The sequence below is a fragment of the Elephas maximus genome, chromosome 1 (assembly GCF_024166365.1).
Source record: "Elephas maximus indicus isolate mEleMax1 chromosome 1, mEleMax1 primary haplotype, whole genome shotgun sequence".
Taxonomy (NCBI): Eukaryota; Metazoa; Chordata; class Mammalia; order Proboscidea; family Elephantidae; genus Elephas; species Elephas maximus.
The window spans coordinates 161,855,764-161,868,740 of record NC_064819.1 but is presented as its reverse complement, the minus strand read 5'-3'; the positions used below and the strand labels follow the sequence as shown (position 1 = coordinate 161,868,740).

The following is a 12,977-nucleotide window of genomic DNA, read 5'->3' as shown; positions in this document are numbered from 1 at the left end:
GGAAAACAAAAGAAATATTATCCTTTTAAAATGCTTACCCCTACCACTTGAAAAGTTTTTGTTTATCCCTTTTTTTGTTTCCTTATTTCTTTTAATTGGGCTCCTTTGTTCTTTTTGGGAACTTAGTGATTTAGCAACTCAAAAAATTTCTTAAAGAATGCAGGGAATTTAAAAAATGGTCATTATCATTTACTTCAGGTATTAACCCAATCTTTATGCCTTAACATAGCTTGATTAAAACCAAGTGAAAAGACTTTTCCATCCTTTGGCTAGTGTTACTTTTGGCTGACAGTTATTCTACCTGAGATAGTAACTGGGAGCAGGTTTAATTTCTAAATTGAATTATAACTGTTCATAGCCTTTAAATTTCTTCTTCTGGCTCAGTAGCAAAGAGCGCATCCTGAGACACTTAAACACTCTCAATCTGCTTCTGTTATACTGTTAGTAAACATCCTTTTAGTTCAAACAGTGTATGAAATTTATAGTTTCCTTCAGCAAGGTTTTAGGTCACAGAGTATTTCTTAAGGAGGCTCTGAAGGTTCGTATTGGTAAATACACATATACCCAGTCATGGTGAGAGACAAACAGGAGACATGGTTTGTCATTGCTGCTGTTGCATAGACATGGTTTTTGACTAAAAGATAGAAAACTCTCTATGAACACTTTTAGTTGCTTGAAATTAATACCTTTTTTTCCTTTGGATTATGATTGCCTATAATTTTAATTTAAAGGAAGGAAACTAGTAATTTGCTTGAGAAAAATTTTTGGAATGTCTTAGTCAAATGTTCTAAAACTTATTCAGACACTGCATAGTAAACTTTTACAGTACAACTACTATTTTTAATGGTGGCGTTAAAACTATTTTGAAGATCAATAATTCTCGCAAGTAGGTACAGTGACCAACCATCTGGGTTTGCCTAGGACTGACATTCCTGGAAAACAGGACTTTCAGTGCTAAAACTAGGAAAGTCCTGGGCAAACCAATCAGTCGCTCTAGAAAAAAGTGTAGTAGATTGTTTGTTTGTTTAAAGAAAGTACGGCTAATCTAAGACACTTTCTCTGTGAGTTTTAAGTCTGGCATAAAGTAGAAGTAATACATTTTATTTAGGAGAAGTAAATATTTGTAATATTTAGGAAAAAGTACTCCATCTTCTCAGGTATTCTCTCTCTTTTATCATGCCTTGATTTTGTCAAATTATTTTCTATAAGTAGTATAGGACTACTTGCTGGAGTTCTAGAAACCAATTTTGTGGGTGCAGTAGGTGGTCATAAAAAATATGTTTAGGTAGAGCTATCAGTTTGATTGTATCTGTTTTCCCCCTATTGAGGTAAATTAAACGCTGACCATGCTCATATGCTTTAACTTGATCTCCAACAGCGAGTCTCATTGCAATATTTAAAAAAAAAAAAAAAATCATTCCAAATATGTAGCAGTCTTCAAGTAAAATGGCAGTTTTAACTAAGCAGATAATCTGTTTAAAAAATCTTTTTCACCCAAGGGTGATCTGTCAGAAATAGATGCTGAGCTTTCCTTTAGTGAGGAGAGCAGCTGTTGTATAATTTGATTACGGAGAGACAGTGAAATAGCTGTTTGAGTTAAAAATAGTTTTTAGAGATTGTGAACTGTAAACATTTATTCTATCTTTAAATAGCATTATTGTTTTCATATGAAAAAGGAAATTTTTAGTTTTATGGTACCTTCTTTTTAAAGACCTCATTATTTTCTGAGATCACAGAAGCAATATTCTAGTTTTATAAATCATGGAGCAGTATACAAGGAGATCCTAAACAAGCCTAATTTTTTTTAAAGTATTATTTTTAATTCATCAAAGATTCTTTAATTTAGAGAGTCTAAGACCAGAAACAACTCAGGGTGTGATTAACTTGGAATAATATGGGACAGTAATCTCCCAAATGCTAATTAAAAATCTGTATTTCTTGGGCAGAGGGTCTTGACTAGAATATTGAAGTCTAACACTCTATAATCTCTTTAAAATTGGGTTTAAAAATAAACCCAAATTAGATCGATTTTTAGAAACCATTGCCATTTAGCTTGCAAATGAATTTATTCTTTTGATGGTTTCTGGTAGGCTAGCTTTGCATGAAGAAATGTAACCAGTTTTTAAATATCCATTTCTATATAATAACTAAGCTGAAAGAGAAAAATGTCTTCATTTTTAGTTCAATGAAAGAATTTGACAAGTAGAATATGCCCAAATTTAACATGCCTAAATTGAATCTTTCAAAATAAAGATACGAAGATATTATTTTAGGAAGAACTAAAGCAGAGATCACGAGCAGGCACTATGGTATATTCTAGGGTAGCTTTATCTTGAACGCACACCGGCGCGCACGCGCACACACACACACCCTAAGAAGAGGCTCTGGGATTGGGCCAGGCAGTTTTAAGTTCGTGTGGAAAAGAGTCTCATAGGCCGTTCTGGCTTACTAAAAGTCTTTAATCAGAGAATATGGATTTACGTGTTCTTAATCCAATCTCTGGGTTTAGATAGGGCTTGGTATTAATACTCAAAAAATTGGAATGTATCAGTTTAAGACATGATACTGTAAACCTGTTGCGTTTATTACTTGAACATCAAAAGGGTCAGCATTTTGCCTAAAAAAGTACATTTCTTTTCCTGTAGATAACAAAGTAGCTGTTATCTCTGCGCCAAGCACTGTACTTAGCCCTTAATTTGCATTCTTAATTCTTAAGACAGTCTTGTGAAGAGAAGATATTGTTGTTTACATTTTACAGATTAAGGGGCTGAGGCCCAAAAGAGTTCAATAGTTTGTCCATATTCACAGTTAACTAGGAAATGTCATAGCTGGCATATGAATCTCCATATATGTTTAACTCCACTATGTGCTACCTTGAAACATTTTCCTTCATAGGATTTTTAATAAAACTGTATTTTTCTTTATTATTTCTGTTTTGACACTTTGTTCTTACATGTTTGACTAGTAGTGCATTTTGGTTTCCAGATCTGTTTTGGTCATACTTGTGGAAAGCATCTCAATTTTCTGTATTTCTGCCCCCTCTCCAGTAAGTATATGATAGAAAATATTAGAAAGAACTTAGTATAGTCAAATGTTCAGAGATATTCTTCCCTACCCTGTTTCAACTCTTTTTTTCATTGTGGGTTTGAGCTAAGACGTCTGTTGCCTCCCCTACCCCTGACTATTGTATGTTCTTATCTCCCTAGCTACCTAGACTTGAAGATGGGCAAACCTTTTTCTCTGCAATTCACCTTATCTGTCTACCTATCTATCTGTGTGCGCGTAAGAATTTTTAAGGAAAAATGGTTCAAAACAAAGCAATGATTGAATATGCAGAATGTGAAAGTATAGCATCTATAACAAACCCCGGTTTGTTTTCAATGACTGATTTTTCCGAAGTGGATTGCCAGGACTTTCTTCCAAGTGGATAACAAATACTATCAGTTATTGACTATCAGCTAAAAAAAGCATGTACTTTTCAAGTCACACTCAACCAACTGATTTTTTCTTGGCCACTTCTTTTTATTTTAATCCAAAGCCAATAGTCAGAAAATTACAGGCATTTTTTTTTTTTTTTTTTTCCCAGTTTTCCTTTAAGAAAGTAAAAGAATACCATATCTTATTTCTTCTTGACTGGGTACAGTGGAAGGAACATGGACTCTAGCCTTATAAAGCCCATGATTCAAATATTGATTTGGTCACTAAGAGCAATCTCAATCAATGCCCACTAAATGTTAGTGTGTGTGTGTATATATATATATGTATGAAAAAATATATAATAGTACAGATAATATGTATTATGCATGTAAGAGTACATATACAATAAAAGTAGTGTGCTTTAATTCAAATCAGTAGTGTACCATAGAAATTGTGAGGTCAAGTTTAATATTTTCACAGTAAAATCAAAGAGTGTTAGTGATGGGCAGAACTTTGTCTTCTTTGGTTAAGTGAGTCTAATTGCCTGTTGGGGAAGCTAATTATCTTGCCCTAAGCCAGTAACTACTTGGTGAAAAGAGGTACCAGAACTCAGATCTCACTTTTGTTCATCAAACATTTTATTGAGGGTCTTTGATAAACCAGGCACTGTGTTAGACCCTGGGGACACTAAAGTGAGTAGGACGTTATCGCAGCCCTTAGAGAGCTCATAGAGTCTTGAAGGCTGATAAAGAAACAGATTCAATTTTATGTGGTAAGTGCAATGATAAACCGTTGCCATCAAGTCAATTCTGACTAACGGTGACCCTGTAGGACAGAGTAGAACAGCCCCATAGGGTTTCCAAGGCTATAATCTTACAGAAGCAGACGCCACCTTTTTCTCCCATGGAGCGGCTGGTGGTTTCAAACCACCTATCTTCTGGTTAGCAGCCGAGTGCTTAACAACTGCACCACCAGCACTCCTTAGTGCTGTGCAGTATGATGTGAGAGCATAAAAAGAGCACTCTCTAGAGTGGGAGTGAGGAAATTGCCTAGAGCACTAAGGCTGAAGTACCTTTTAAGGGATGAATAATTAAAAGAGTTAAAGCCTTTGTCAATTAAAATCTGTTTGCTATCATTTACTCATGTTTGGGTCATTGTCATTCATCAAATAATTTGGCAACAAGATCGCTATACCTGTATACTATTCTTTTTATAATATTATTGTATGATATACCTGTTCTCTCAGTTTGTTAATATCCTCATTTCCAGTCAGATTTTCTTTTACTCCCTCACCCTTCTCTTCCCATGGTTATGCTCTACATTTTTTCATTTTTCATTTCATTTTCATTCTGACCATCTGACCATCACCATTGACCTTTTCTCTTTTCTGTCCTTTTCTATATCCTCATTTTCCTCCTTTTAAACAATTTAGATTACACGACTATATAACTCCTTATCATAATCACTCCATCAAACAACTTTAATTTCATAGTCCTTACCTGTTTTAAACCTGGCAAAACCCACGCATCTTCTAGTTTCTCATCCCCACCGCACCCACGGCAGCTGAGTATTGCTGAAGAAAATCATACAGTTCTTCTTTTTGGCTGGCCTAACATTATATTCTTGATCGTAAATATCAAATGGTAGTCAGTTCTGGAATGTTTGCTTTTCTGCTCTTCCAAATGACTTATTTCAGAATTTCTCATTAACACACAACTCAACACATGCTCTAGACCAGTCCACTCAGCTGAACATCTTGGCTCTCATAAATCACTGAGAAAGTAGAAGCAATCAGATGAGAAGTCCTTTGTCTTTGCCTCTTCAAATCTCCCAACATGTCTGCTTTGTATTCTACCTCTCAGCATGCTTTTCTGTTTTACCAGAAGTTCACTGCTTTTATAAAGGCTAATTCCACTCCCTGTGCATTTGATCTTGTCTCTTCTCACCTATTCAAGAACTCTATCTGTCTTCACTCAGCTACCTCTACTTTCTCACCTCCTATTATCTCCTCAGCCCTCCATACTTCAGCTTTCGTCTTTGTTATCCCTCCTGCAGTGCTCTTGTCAAGGCACCAGTGGTTTCCATATTGTCAAATCCAAGGTTTCCTCTTTCTGCTCATCCTAATCTCTTGACAGCATTCAGCCCTGTTGACCAGTGTCCCTTTCTGGAATACTTTTTTTGATTTTCATAGTGACTGGTTTCCTAGCTATTTTGTTGACCGCTTTTTTTTTTTTTTTTTTTTTACTACTTTCCTTCTCTTTGGCCTTTACATGTTGGAATAGCAAGGGACTCAGAGTTTTGAATCTTATTCTTTTCTCCATCTATATCCTTCCCTTGAGTGATCTAGCCTCTTAGCTCTAAAAACCATCAGTACGCAAGTAACATTCAAATTCATATCAATAACTCTGACCTTTCCCCTGACCCATATATGAAATTGTCTACTTATATCTGTATTTGGATGCCCTGTACAGTCTATCCTTCTGTTCCTCCCCTAATCTTTGCCATTTCGGGAAATAATAACCATCAGCCCATTTTCCTTTCCTAAGCTCAACCCTGTGAGTTCTCCTTAATTACTCTTTCCTTCACACCTTAATTTAACTCATCAGCAAGTCCCATGGGCTTTGTTTCTACACATATCTCTAAAGTTATCTGCTTATGTCTCTCTTACAGCTTCACAGAATTGTCTCCTAACTGGTATTTCTGCTTCTACTCTTATTCTCTGTATTCATTCTCCGTGCATGATTCAATATAATGTTTTTGAAATAACCAGATTATATCATTCCTGTGCTGATAGTCTTCCAGTGGCATCCCAACATATTTAAAATGAAATTCAAACTTCTTACCAAGACCTCTAAGGCTTCTTATGGGAATGGTCCCTGCCTGTCTTTGGCTTCAACCTGTAATACTAAGCTTACTGCCAATTTAGAAACTTCACATCTGTTTTCTTTGCCTAGAATGCTCTTCTTCCAGGTATTTAAATGGCCCACTCTTGTTTATTTAATCATTTGGCTCTAATGCCACACCTAGAAAAGGACTTTCCGTTCCTTTAACCAGATCTAGTAATGGTGCCCATCCTCCATCATTTACTCTGCCACGTTACCCTATCTTGTTGTATTTTGTTTTTCATAGCAGTTGTAATTGCTTAAACTTATCTTGTTTGTTTTTGGTGTCTTCTCCCTTCCTCCAAAAAGTATAAGCTCTTTTAGTGCATATACCATGTCAGATTTATTCATTGCACTGTTTGGTACCTTAGAACAATGCCTGGCTATATATAGTAAGTTTTAAATAAATAGTTGTTGAATTCAGAGGTATGTTACTTTTTAAAAAATATGCATGGTTATCTCATCATAGATAATTGTTTCTGTTGTTATTTTTAGTCGTGACCACCCCATGTGTGTTGAATTGAAGATGTTTGTAATTTTTTCCTACTTCCTTTTCCTCCCACCACCCTCCCCAAAAGTTTAAAATATATGTACTCTGCCAGTCATCTAGACTTTAAAAGAACAACCTTTATAACCCTGTTAAAGAAGTTGACCAAGTACATACTTAAATATGACCAAACTCTCTGTATTTGAATACATCTTAATTATTTGATCATTTTTGGACACTTATTTCATTCTGGTTTAGGTTTCTTTTCCAGTCTATTATGAAACACTTGGCAATTTTTAAATAACTGAGGTAAAAATCAAATTGAGTTATGTAATTTTCTTTATCTGAATATGTTAACAGTCTCTAAAACTTTTTTAGAAGTATACTTTATGCTGATTTAGACCCTCTGATGTGAAGATGAGAATGGTGTGATTTGGTGATCTATATTCATACTGTTTTTAGCACCAGGCTATTTAGTACAGTATCAAGTGATAATACTCATGTAGCCAGGACCCATTTACTCTTTCACAACCTCAGTTTATTTTTTAGGATGGTATACAAGAAGAACAATTACGAATGTGTCTTCACTGTTGTTTGACACTTTGTGATTTCTGGGAGCCAAACATTACAGTTGTCACCACTCTATGGGAATATTATAGTAAGAATCTGGTAAGTAAATGGAATATAGAGTTCTTCCAGGAATTTGAAGAATTTGTGCATGATATTAGAGGAACATTTTTATGGTTTAATTATGAATAGTTCGGATTTTTTCTAATATAGTTAAAACTTTTGTTCAAAGTAGATTAAAAAAGAAATTCACTTAGAGTAGCTTTTTTTTTTTCTTTCACATTTGTTTGTAGAGCATTGGCCTAAGGGAGAGAGAGCATCAGGTGTCCCTTTTCTCTTGAGAGTAAGCATAAAGAAAGTACCTAAAATTCCAGCAGAAAGATATTTTAAAAATCCTCATTCATAAACATTTTCTGCATGATACTAATAATTTTGATTACTTGGGGCACATCAAACAGGCACTGTTATCCTGAATAAAACACACCCTTAACACTTGAATAGCTTACAGACTATTGAGAAGGTACACATATTATGTTAAAAAAAAAAGCTATGATGTTGTGGAAACCCAGAGGAGGGAGCATCTAAACCAGTGTATAAACTCAGAAAGACTTTATGAGGTCTTAACTTTTGAACTTCGTGTTGGGAGAGCGAGTAGAATTTTCAAGTACAGAAGAAGGCCATCCAGGAAGAAGGAATGTATGGAGAATTGAGAGAGCATGGTCTGTTCTACCACATTAAATAGTTCTGAATGTTAGGCCTGGAATGACTCTGGAGAGTTATAGGAGGTATAAAAAGTACAGGAGGTAGACCGGGCTAGACTATGAAGGGCTGAGATTATGCATGGTTAAATTCTGATTTGTTCAGGAGGCATTGGGAAGCAAGGGTGTGACATTAGGTATGTGTTTGAGATTTTTTTTTCCAAAAGTGGTGTAAAATGATGAATTGGTACAGATGAGTTACTAGTCTGTTGCGATAATATAAGCATATAATGCTATGGATGAGAACTAGAATAAGGACAATGGATTTACAAAGGAGAGGGTAAATTGGTAAGGCAAAAAGTTAAGAGGTTGAAGTAAAGGATTTAGTTACGTGTTATACATGGAAGATTTATAAGTTAATGGTAAGTTTGGATTTGGGGATATTATGAGCTTATTAAAAATGAGAAAAATACCTTTCTATGAAGCATAATGTCAGAAATCATATAATGGGGAAATGACTGATTTCATTTCTGGGGAAGAGTGTGTACAAGATGAGTCTGGAGTACCTTGTCATACCAGAAAGCAGGGAAGGTACTGGAGTAAGCCAGAGTCATGTCAAAAGGACACAGCAGACACCTTGAAAGTGCTTGCATTACCCAAAACTGGAACATTTGGAGCATAAGAAAGAGTAATGACTTAAATGAATGTAAAACATACCAAATATGTTTAAATCCCTGAGTTTATGATAACTTTATAAAAAAAACCTTTATTCTGAAAACTGTACATAAAGGAAAATACAGAGTATATATTAGAGTAACCAAATATCTGATGAGTTAATAAATTCCAATGAAATGATAAACCAAACCAAGTCAAACACATTGCTGCTGAGTTAATTCCAACTCTTAGGGACCCTGTAGGACGGAGTAGAACTGCCCCATAGGGTTTCCAAAGCTGTGAATTGGTTTACAGAAGCAGACTGCCACATCTTTCTCCCACAGAGCAGCTAGTGCATTCGAACCGCTGACCTCTGAGTTAGCAGTTGAGCACTTAACCACTGTGCCACCAGGGCTCCTTTCAAAGGAATGATAGAATATCTTTCTTCATTTCGTACATCTAATGAAATAAGGCATCAGAGCAACAATCATCAATGACTGCTAACACCATTAAGTATAAGGCTGATGTAGATAACTAAAATGATGGATTAGGCTGACAACCTGATTCACCTTAACACCACAAAAAGAATGACCATCAGAACTTATGTGCCCCTTAGCTAGATGTAGTAGGAGGTACCCAGTACTACTAATGAAAAATTCTTGCCGAAAAACCTGATCTGAATCTGATCAAGTCTCTAACTACAGTCACAAATTTACAGAAAAGAGAGGAGCAAAGAATATGTTAAGTGATACTAGGAATACAAGAAGGTAAATCCAGAACATGGGAAATTCTAGACAACAAATGACTTGATTTTTTTTCCCCCAATATATAAATAGTAAGGGAAAAAGTAGAGAGATATATCAACCAAATGCAATATATGCACAAACCAACTGTTGAAAAGACATTTTGGGGGCAATCCAGAAATTGAGACACTTCTTCACATTAAATGCTATTATGGAATTTTATTTTGGGGATGCGTGATAATGGTTATATAACTTCTGTGATTCAGGTGGGTCAAATTTCTTTTGAGCTAAGTGGGATTTTCAGATTTCCATTTTTGTTAAGAGACTTAATACTTCTTTTCTATCTTGTTTTGCCCTTAGAATAGTTCTTTCAGTATTTCTTGGCTTCCTTTGAAAGGCCTTGCAAATATCAACAAGTCATCATTGTCTATGCTTGAAATGGTGAAGACCTGCTGTTGTGATAAACAAGACCACGACCTTTATAAGTCCAGCAGTAGTTATACCATTTTCCTTTGCATTTTGGCAAAAGTTGTTAAGAAAGCAATGAAGAACAATGGCCCTCATCCTTGGAAACAAGTCAAAGGAAGGTGTGTGCTGTATCTTTTTTTTGCCATGAGTGCTCCCTGTTATCTTTGGGAAAATGTTACTGTTTGTATTTTTTAAGTTCATTTGCACTTAGAGTTTTTGTGGTTTACACATTTAAAATATACTCCTTAATGTAGGACGGCAAAATACAGAGCTTTTAGATCCTGCCAATTTGTTATAGTAAGGAATAAATCTAATATCTATAACTTGTGGAGGATTTTCATTTTTCTTAATTGTCTTATCAGTGCTAAGGAATAAAATAACATATTAAATGGATATTAGGGAGCGCTTTTTTTTCCTTGCCAAAATTATTGTAATGTTATTATGTAATCTGTTGCATATATTTTATTAAATAAAAGTGATAGGAATAAAAACATCCAAATTGTGGAATTGCAGGTAGTGGAAACAGCTCTGTGTCCTTTAAGCCTACTAGTACCACAATCACTGCTTCCTTGAATGAAAACTGACCAGAGTATATAATAGGACCAGATAACTAACTCTAATATTCTAATTTAGGGGGTATACCCTGTTTCCTCCCACGTGTCTGTCAGTTTGTCATACTGTGGGGGCTTGCGTGTTGCTGTGATACTGGAAGCGATGCCACCGGTATTCATGTACCAGCAGGGTCACCCATGGCAGACAGGTTTCAGCTGAGCTACCAGACTAAGACAGACTAGGCAGAAGGACCCAGCAGTCTACTTCTGAAAGGAATTAACCAGTAAAAACCTTATGATTAGCAGCAGAACATTGTCTGATATAGTGCTGGAAGATGAGCTGTCTCCTCAAAGTAGAGTCAGCCTTAATGACATGGATGGAGCCAGGCTTTCGGGACCTTCGTTTGCTAATGTGGCACAACTCAAAATGAGAAGAAACAGCTGCAAACATCCATTAATAATCAGAACCTGGAATGTACGAAGTATGAAGCTAGGAAAATTGGAAATTGTCAAAAATGAAATGAGGTGCATAAACAGATACCCTAGGCATTTGTGAGCTGAAATGACTGGTATTGGCCATTTCGAATTGGACATTCCTGTGATCTACTAAGCCGGGAATGACAGCTCAAAGAGGAAAGGTGTTTAATTCGTCGTTGAAAAGAACATTTCAAGATCTATCCTGAAGTACGGTGCTGTCAATGATAGGATAATATGCCTACAAGGAAGACCAGTTAATACAACCATTACTCAAATTTATACACTAAGCACTAAGCCCAAAGATGAAGAAACTGAAGATTTTTACCAACTTCTGCAGTCTGAAATTGACTGAACATGCAATCAGGATGCACTGATAATGACTGATAATTGCAATATGAAAGTTGGAAACAAAGAAGAAGGATTGGTAGTTGGAAAATATGGCTTTGGTGATAGAAATGATGCTAGAGATCACATGATTGAATTTTGTAAGACTAATGACTTCTTTGCAAATAACTTTTCTCACCAACATAAACAGTGACTAACACATTGACCTTGGCAGATGGAATACTCAGGAATCAAATCAACTACATCTGTGGAAAAAGACAATGGAAAAGCTTAATATCATCAGCCAGAACAAGGTGAGGGGCTGACTGTGGAACAGACCATCAGTTGCTCACATATAAGCTCAAACTGAAACTGAAGAAAATCAGAGTACGTCCACAAGAGCCAAAATACGACCTTGAGTATATCCCACCTGAATTTAGAGACCATCTCAACAATAGATTTGACGCATTGAACACTAATGACTGAAGACCAGAAGAGTTGTGGAATGAAATCAAGAACATCTTACGTGAAGAAAGCTAGAGGCCTTAAAAAGACAGGAAAGAAAGAAAAGACCAAAATGGATTTCAGGAGAGACTCTGAAACTTGCTCTAGAAGGTCGAGTAGCTAAAGCAAAAGGAAGAAATGATGATGTAAAAGAACTGAAGATTTCCAAGGGCAGCTTGAGAAGACAAGGTAAAGTATTATAATGACGTGTGCAAAGAGCTGGGGATAGAAAACCAAAGGAGAAGAACACACTTGGCATTTCTAAAGCTGAAAGAACTGAAGAAAAAATTCAAGCCTCGAGTTGCAATAGTGAAGGATTCTATGGAGAACATATTAACGACTGTGTGCATCATAACAAATTATGGATAACATTACTAAGAATAGGAATTCCAGGACACTTAACTGTGCTCATGAGGAACCTGTACATAGATCAAGAGGTAATTGATTGGACAGAACAAGGGGAGACTGCATGGTTTAAAGTTAGGAAAGGTGTGCTTCAGGGTTGTATCGTTTCACCATCCTATTCAATCTGTATGCTGAGCAAATTATCCGAGAAGCTGGAGTATTTGAAGATCGGGGCATCAAGATTAGTGGAAGATTCATTAACAACCTGCGTTATGCAGCTGACACAACCTTGCTTGCTGAAAGTGAAAAGGACTTGAAGCACTTACCAATGAAGATCAAAGACCACAGCCTTCAGTATGAATTGCACCTCAACATAAAGAAAACAAAAACCCTCACAACTGGGCCAGTAAGCAACATCATGATAAATGGAGAAAAGATTGAAGTTGTCAAGGATTTCATTTTACTTGGGTCCACAGTCAACACCATGGAAGTAGTAGTCGAGAAATCAAAAGACGCATTGCATTAGGCAAATCCGCTGCAAAAGACCTCTTTAAAGTGTTGAAAAGCAAAGATGTCACCTTGAAGACTAAAGTGCACCTGACCCAAGCCATGGTATTTTCAATCGCACTATATGCATGCAGAAGATGGACGATGAATAAGGAAGACCGAAGAAGAATTGACGCCTTTGAATTGTGGTGTTGATGAAGAATGTTGAATATACCGTGGACTGCCAGAAGAACGAACAAATCTGTCTTGGCAAAAGTACAACCAGAATGCTCCTTAGAGGCAAAGATGACAAGTCTGCATCTTACATACTTTGGAGTTTGGACAGAGGATTTGTGAAAAAGAGGAAGACCCTG

The 12,977-nt window shown here is 36.1% G+C and overlaps 1 protein-coding gene across 2 annotated transcripts in view; it reads left to right on the top strand.

Moving 5' to 3' along the window:
• MMS22L (MMS22 like, DNA repair protein) overlaps positions 1 to 12,977 on the top strand; it is a 150,970-nt gene that overhangs the window by 41,390 nt on the left and 96,603 nt on the right. For both annotated transcript variants that reach the window (XM_049897621.1, XM_049897631.1), the window contains exons 12-13: positions 7,336 to 7,455; positions 9,809 to 10,035. In XM_049897621.1, coding sequence (XP_049753578.1) covers positions 7,336 to 7,455; positions 9,809 to 10,035 — 347 coding nt within the window. The remainder of the gene's footprint in view (positions 1 to 7,335; positions 7,456 to 9,808; positions 10,036 to 12,977) is intronic.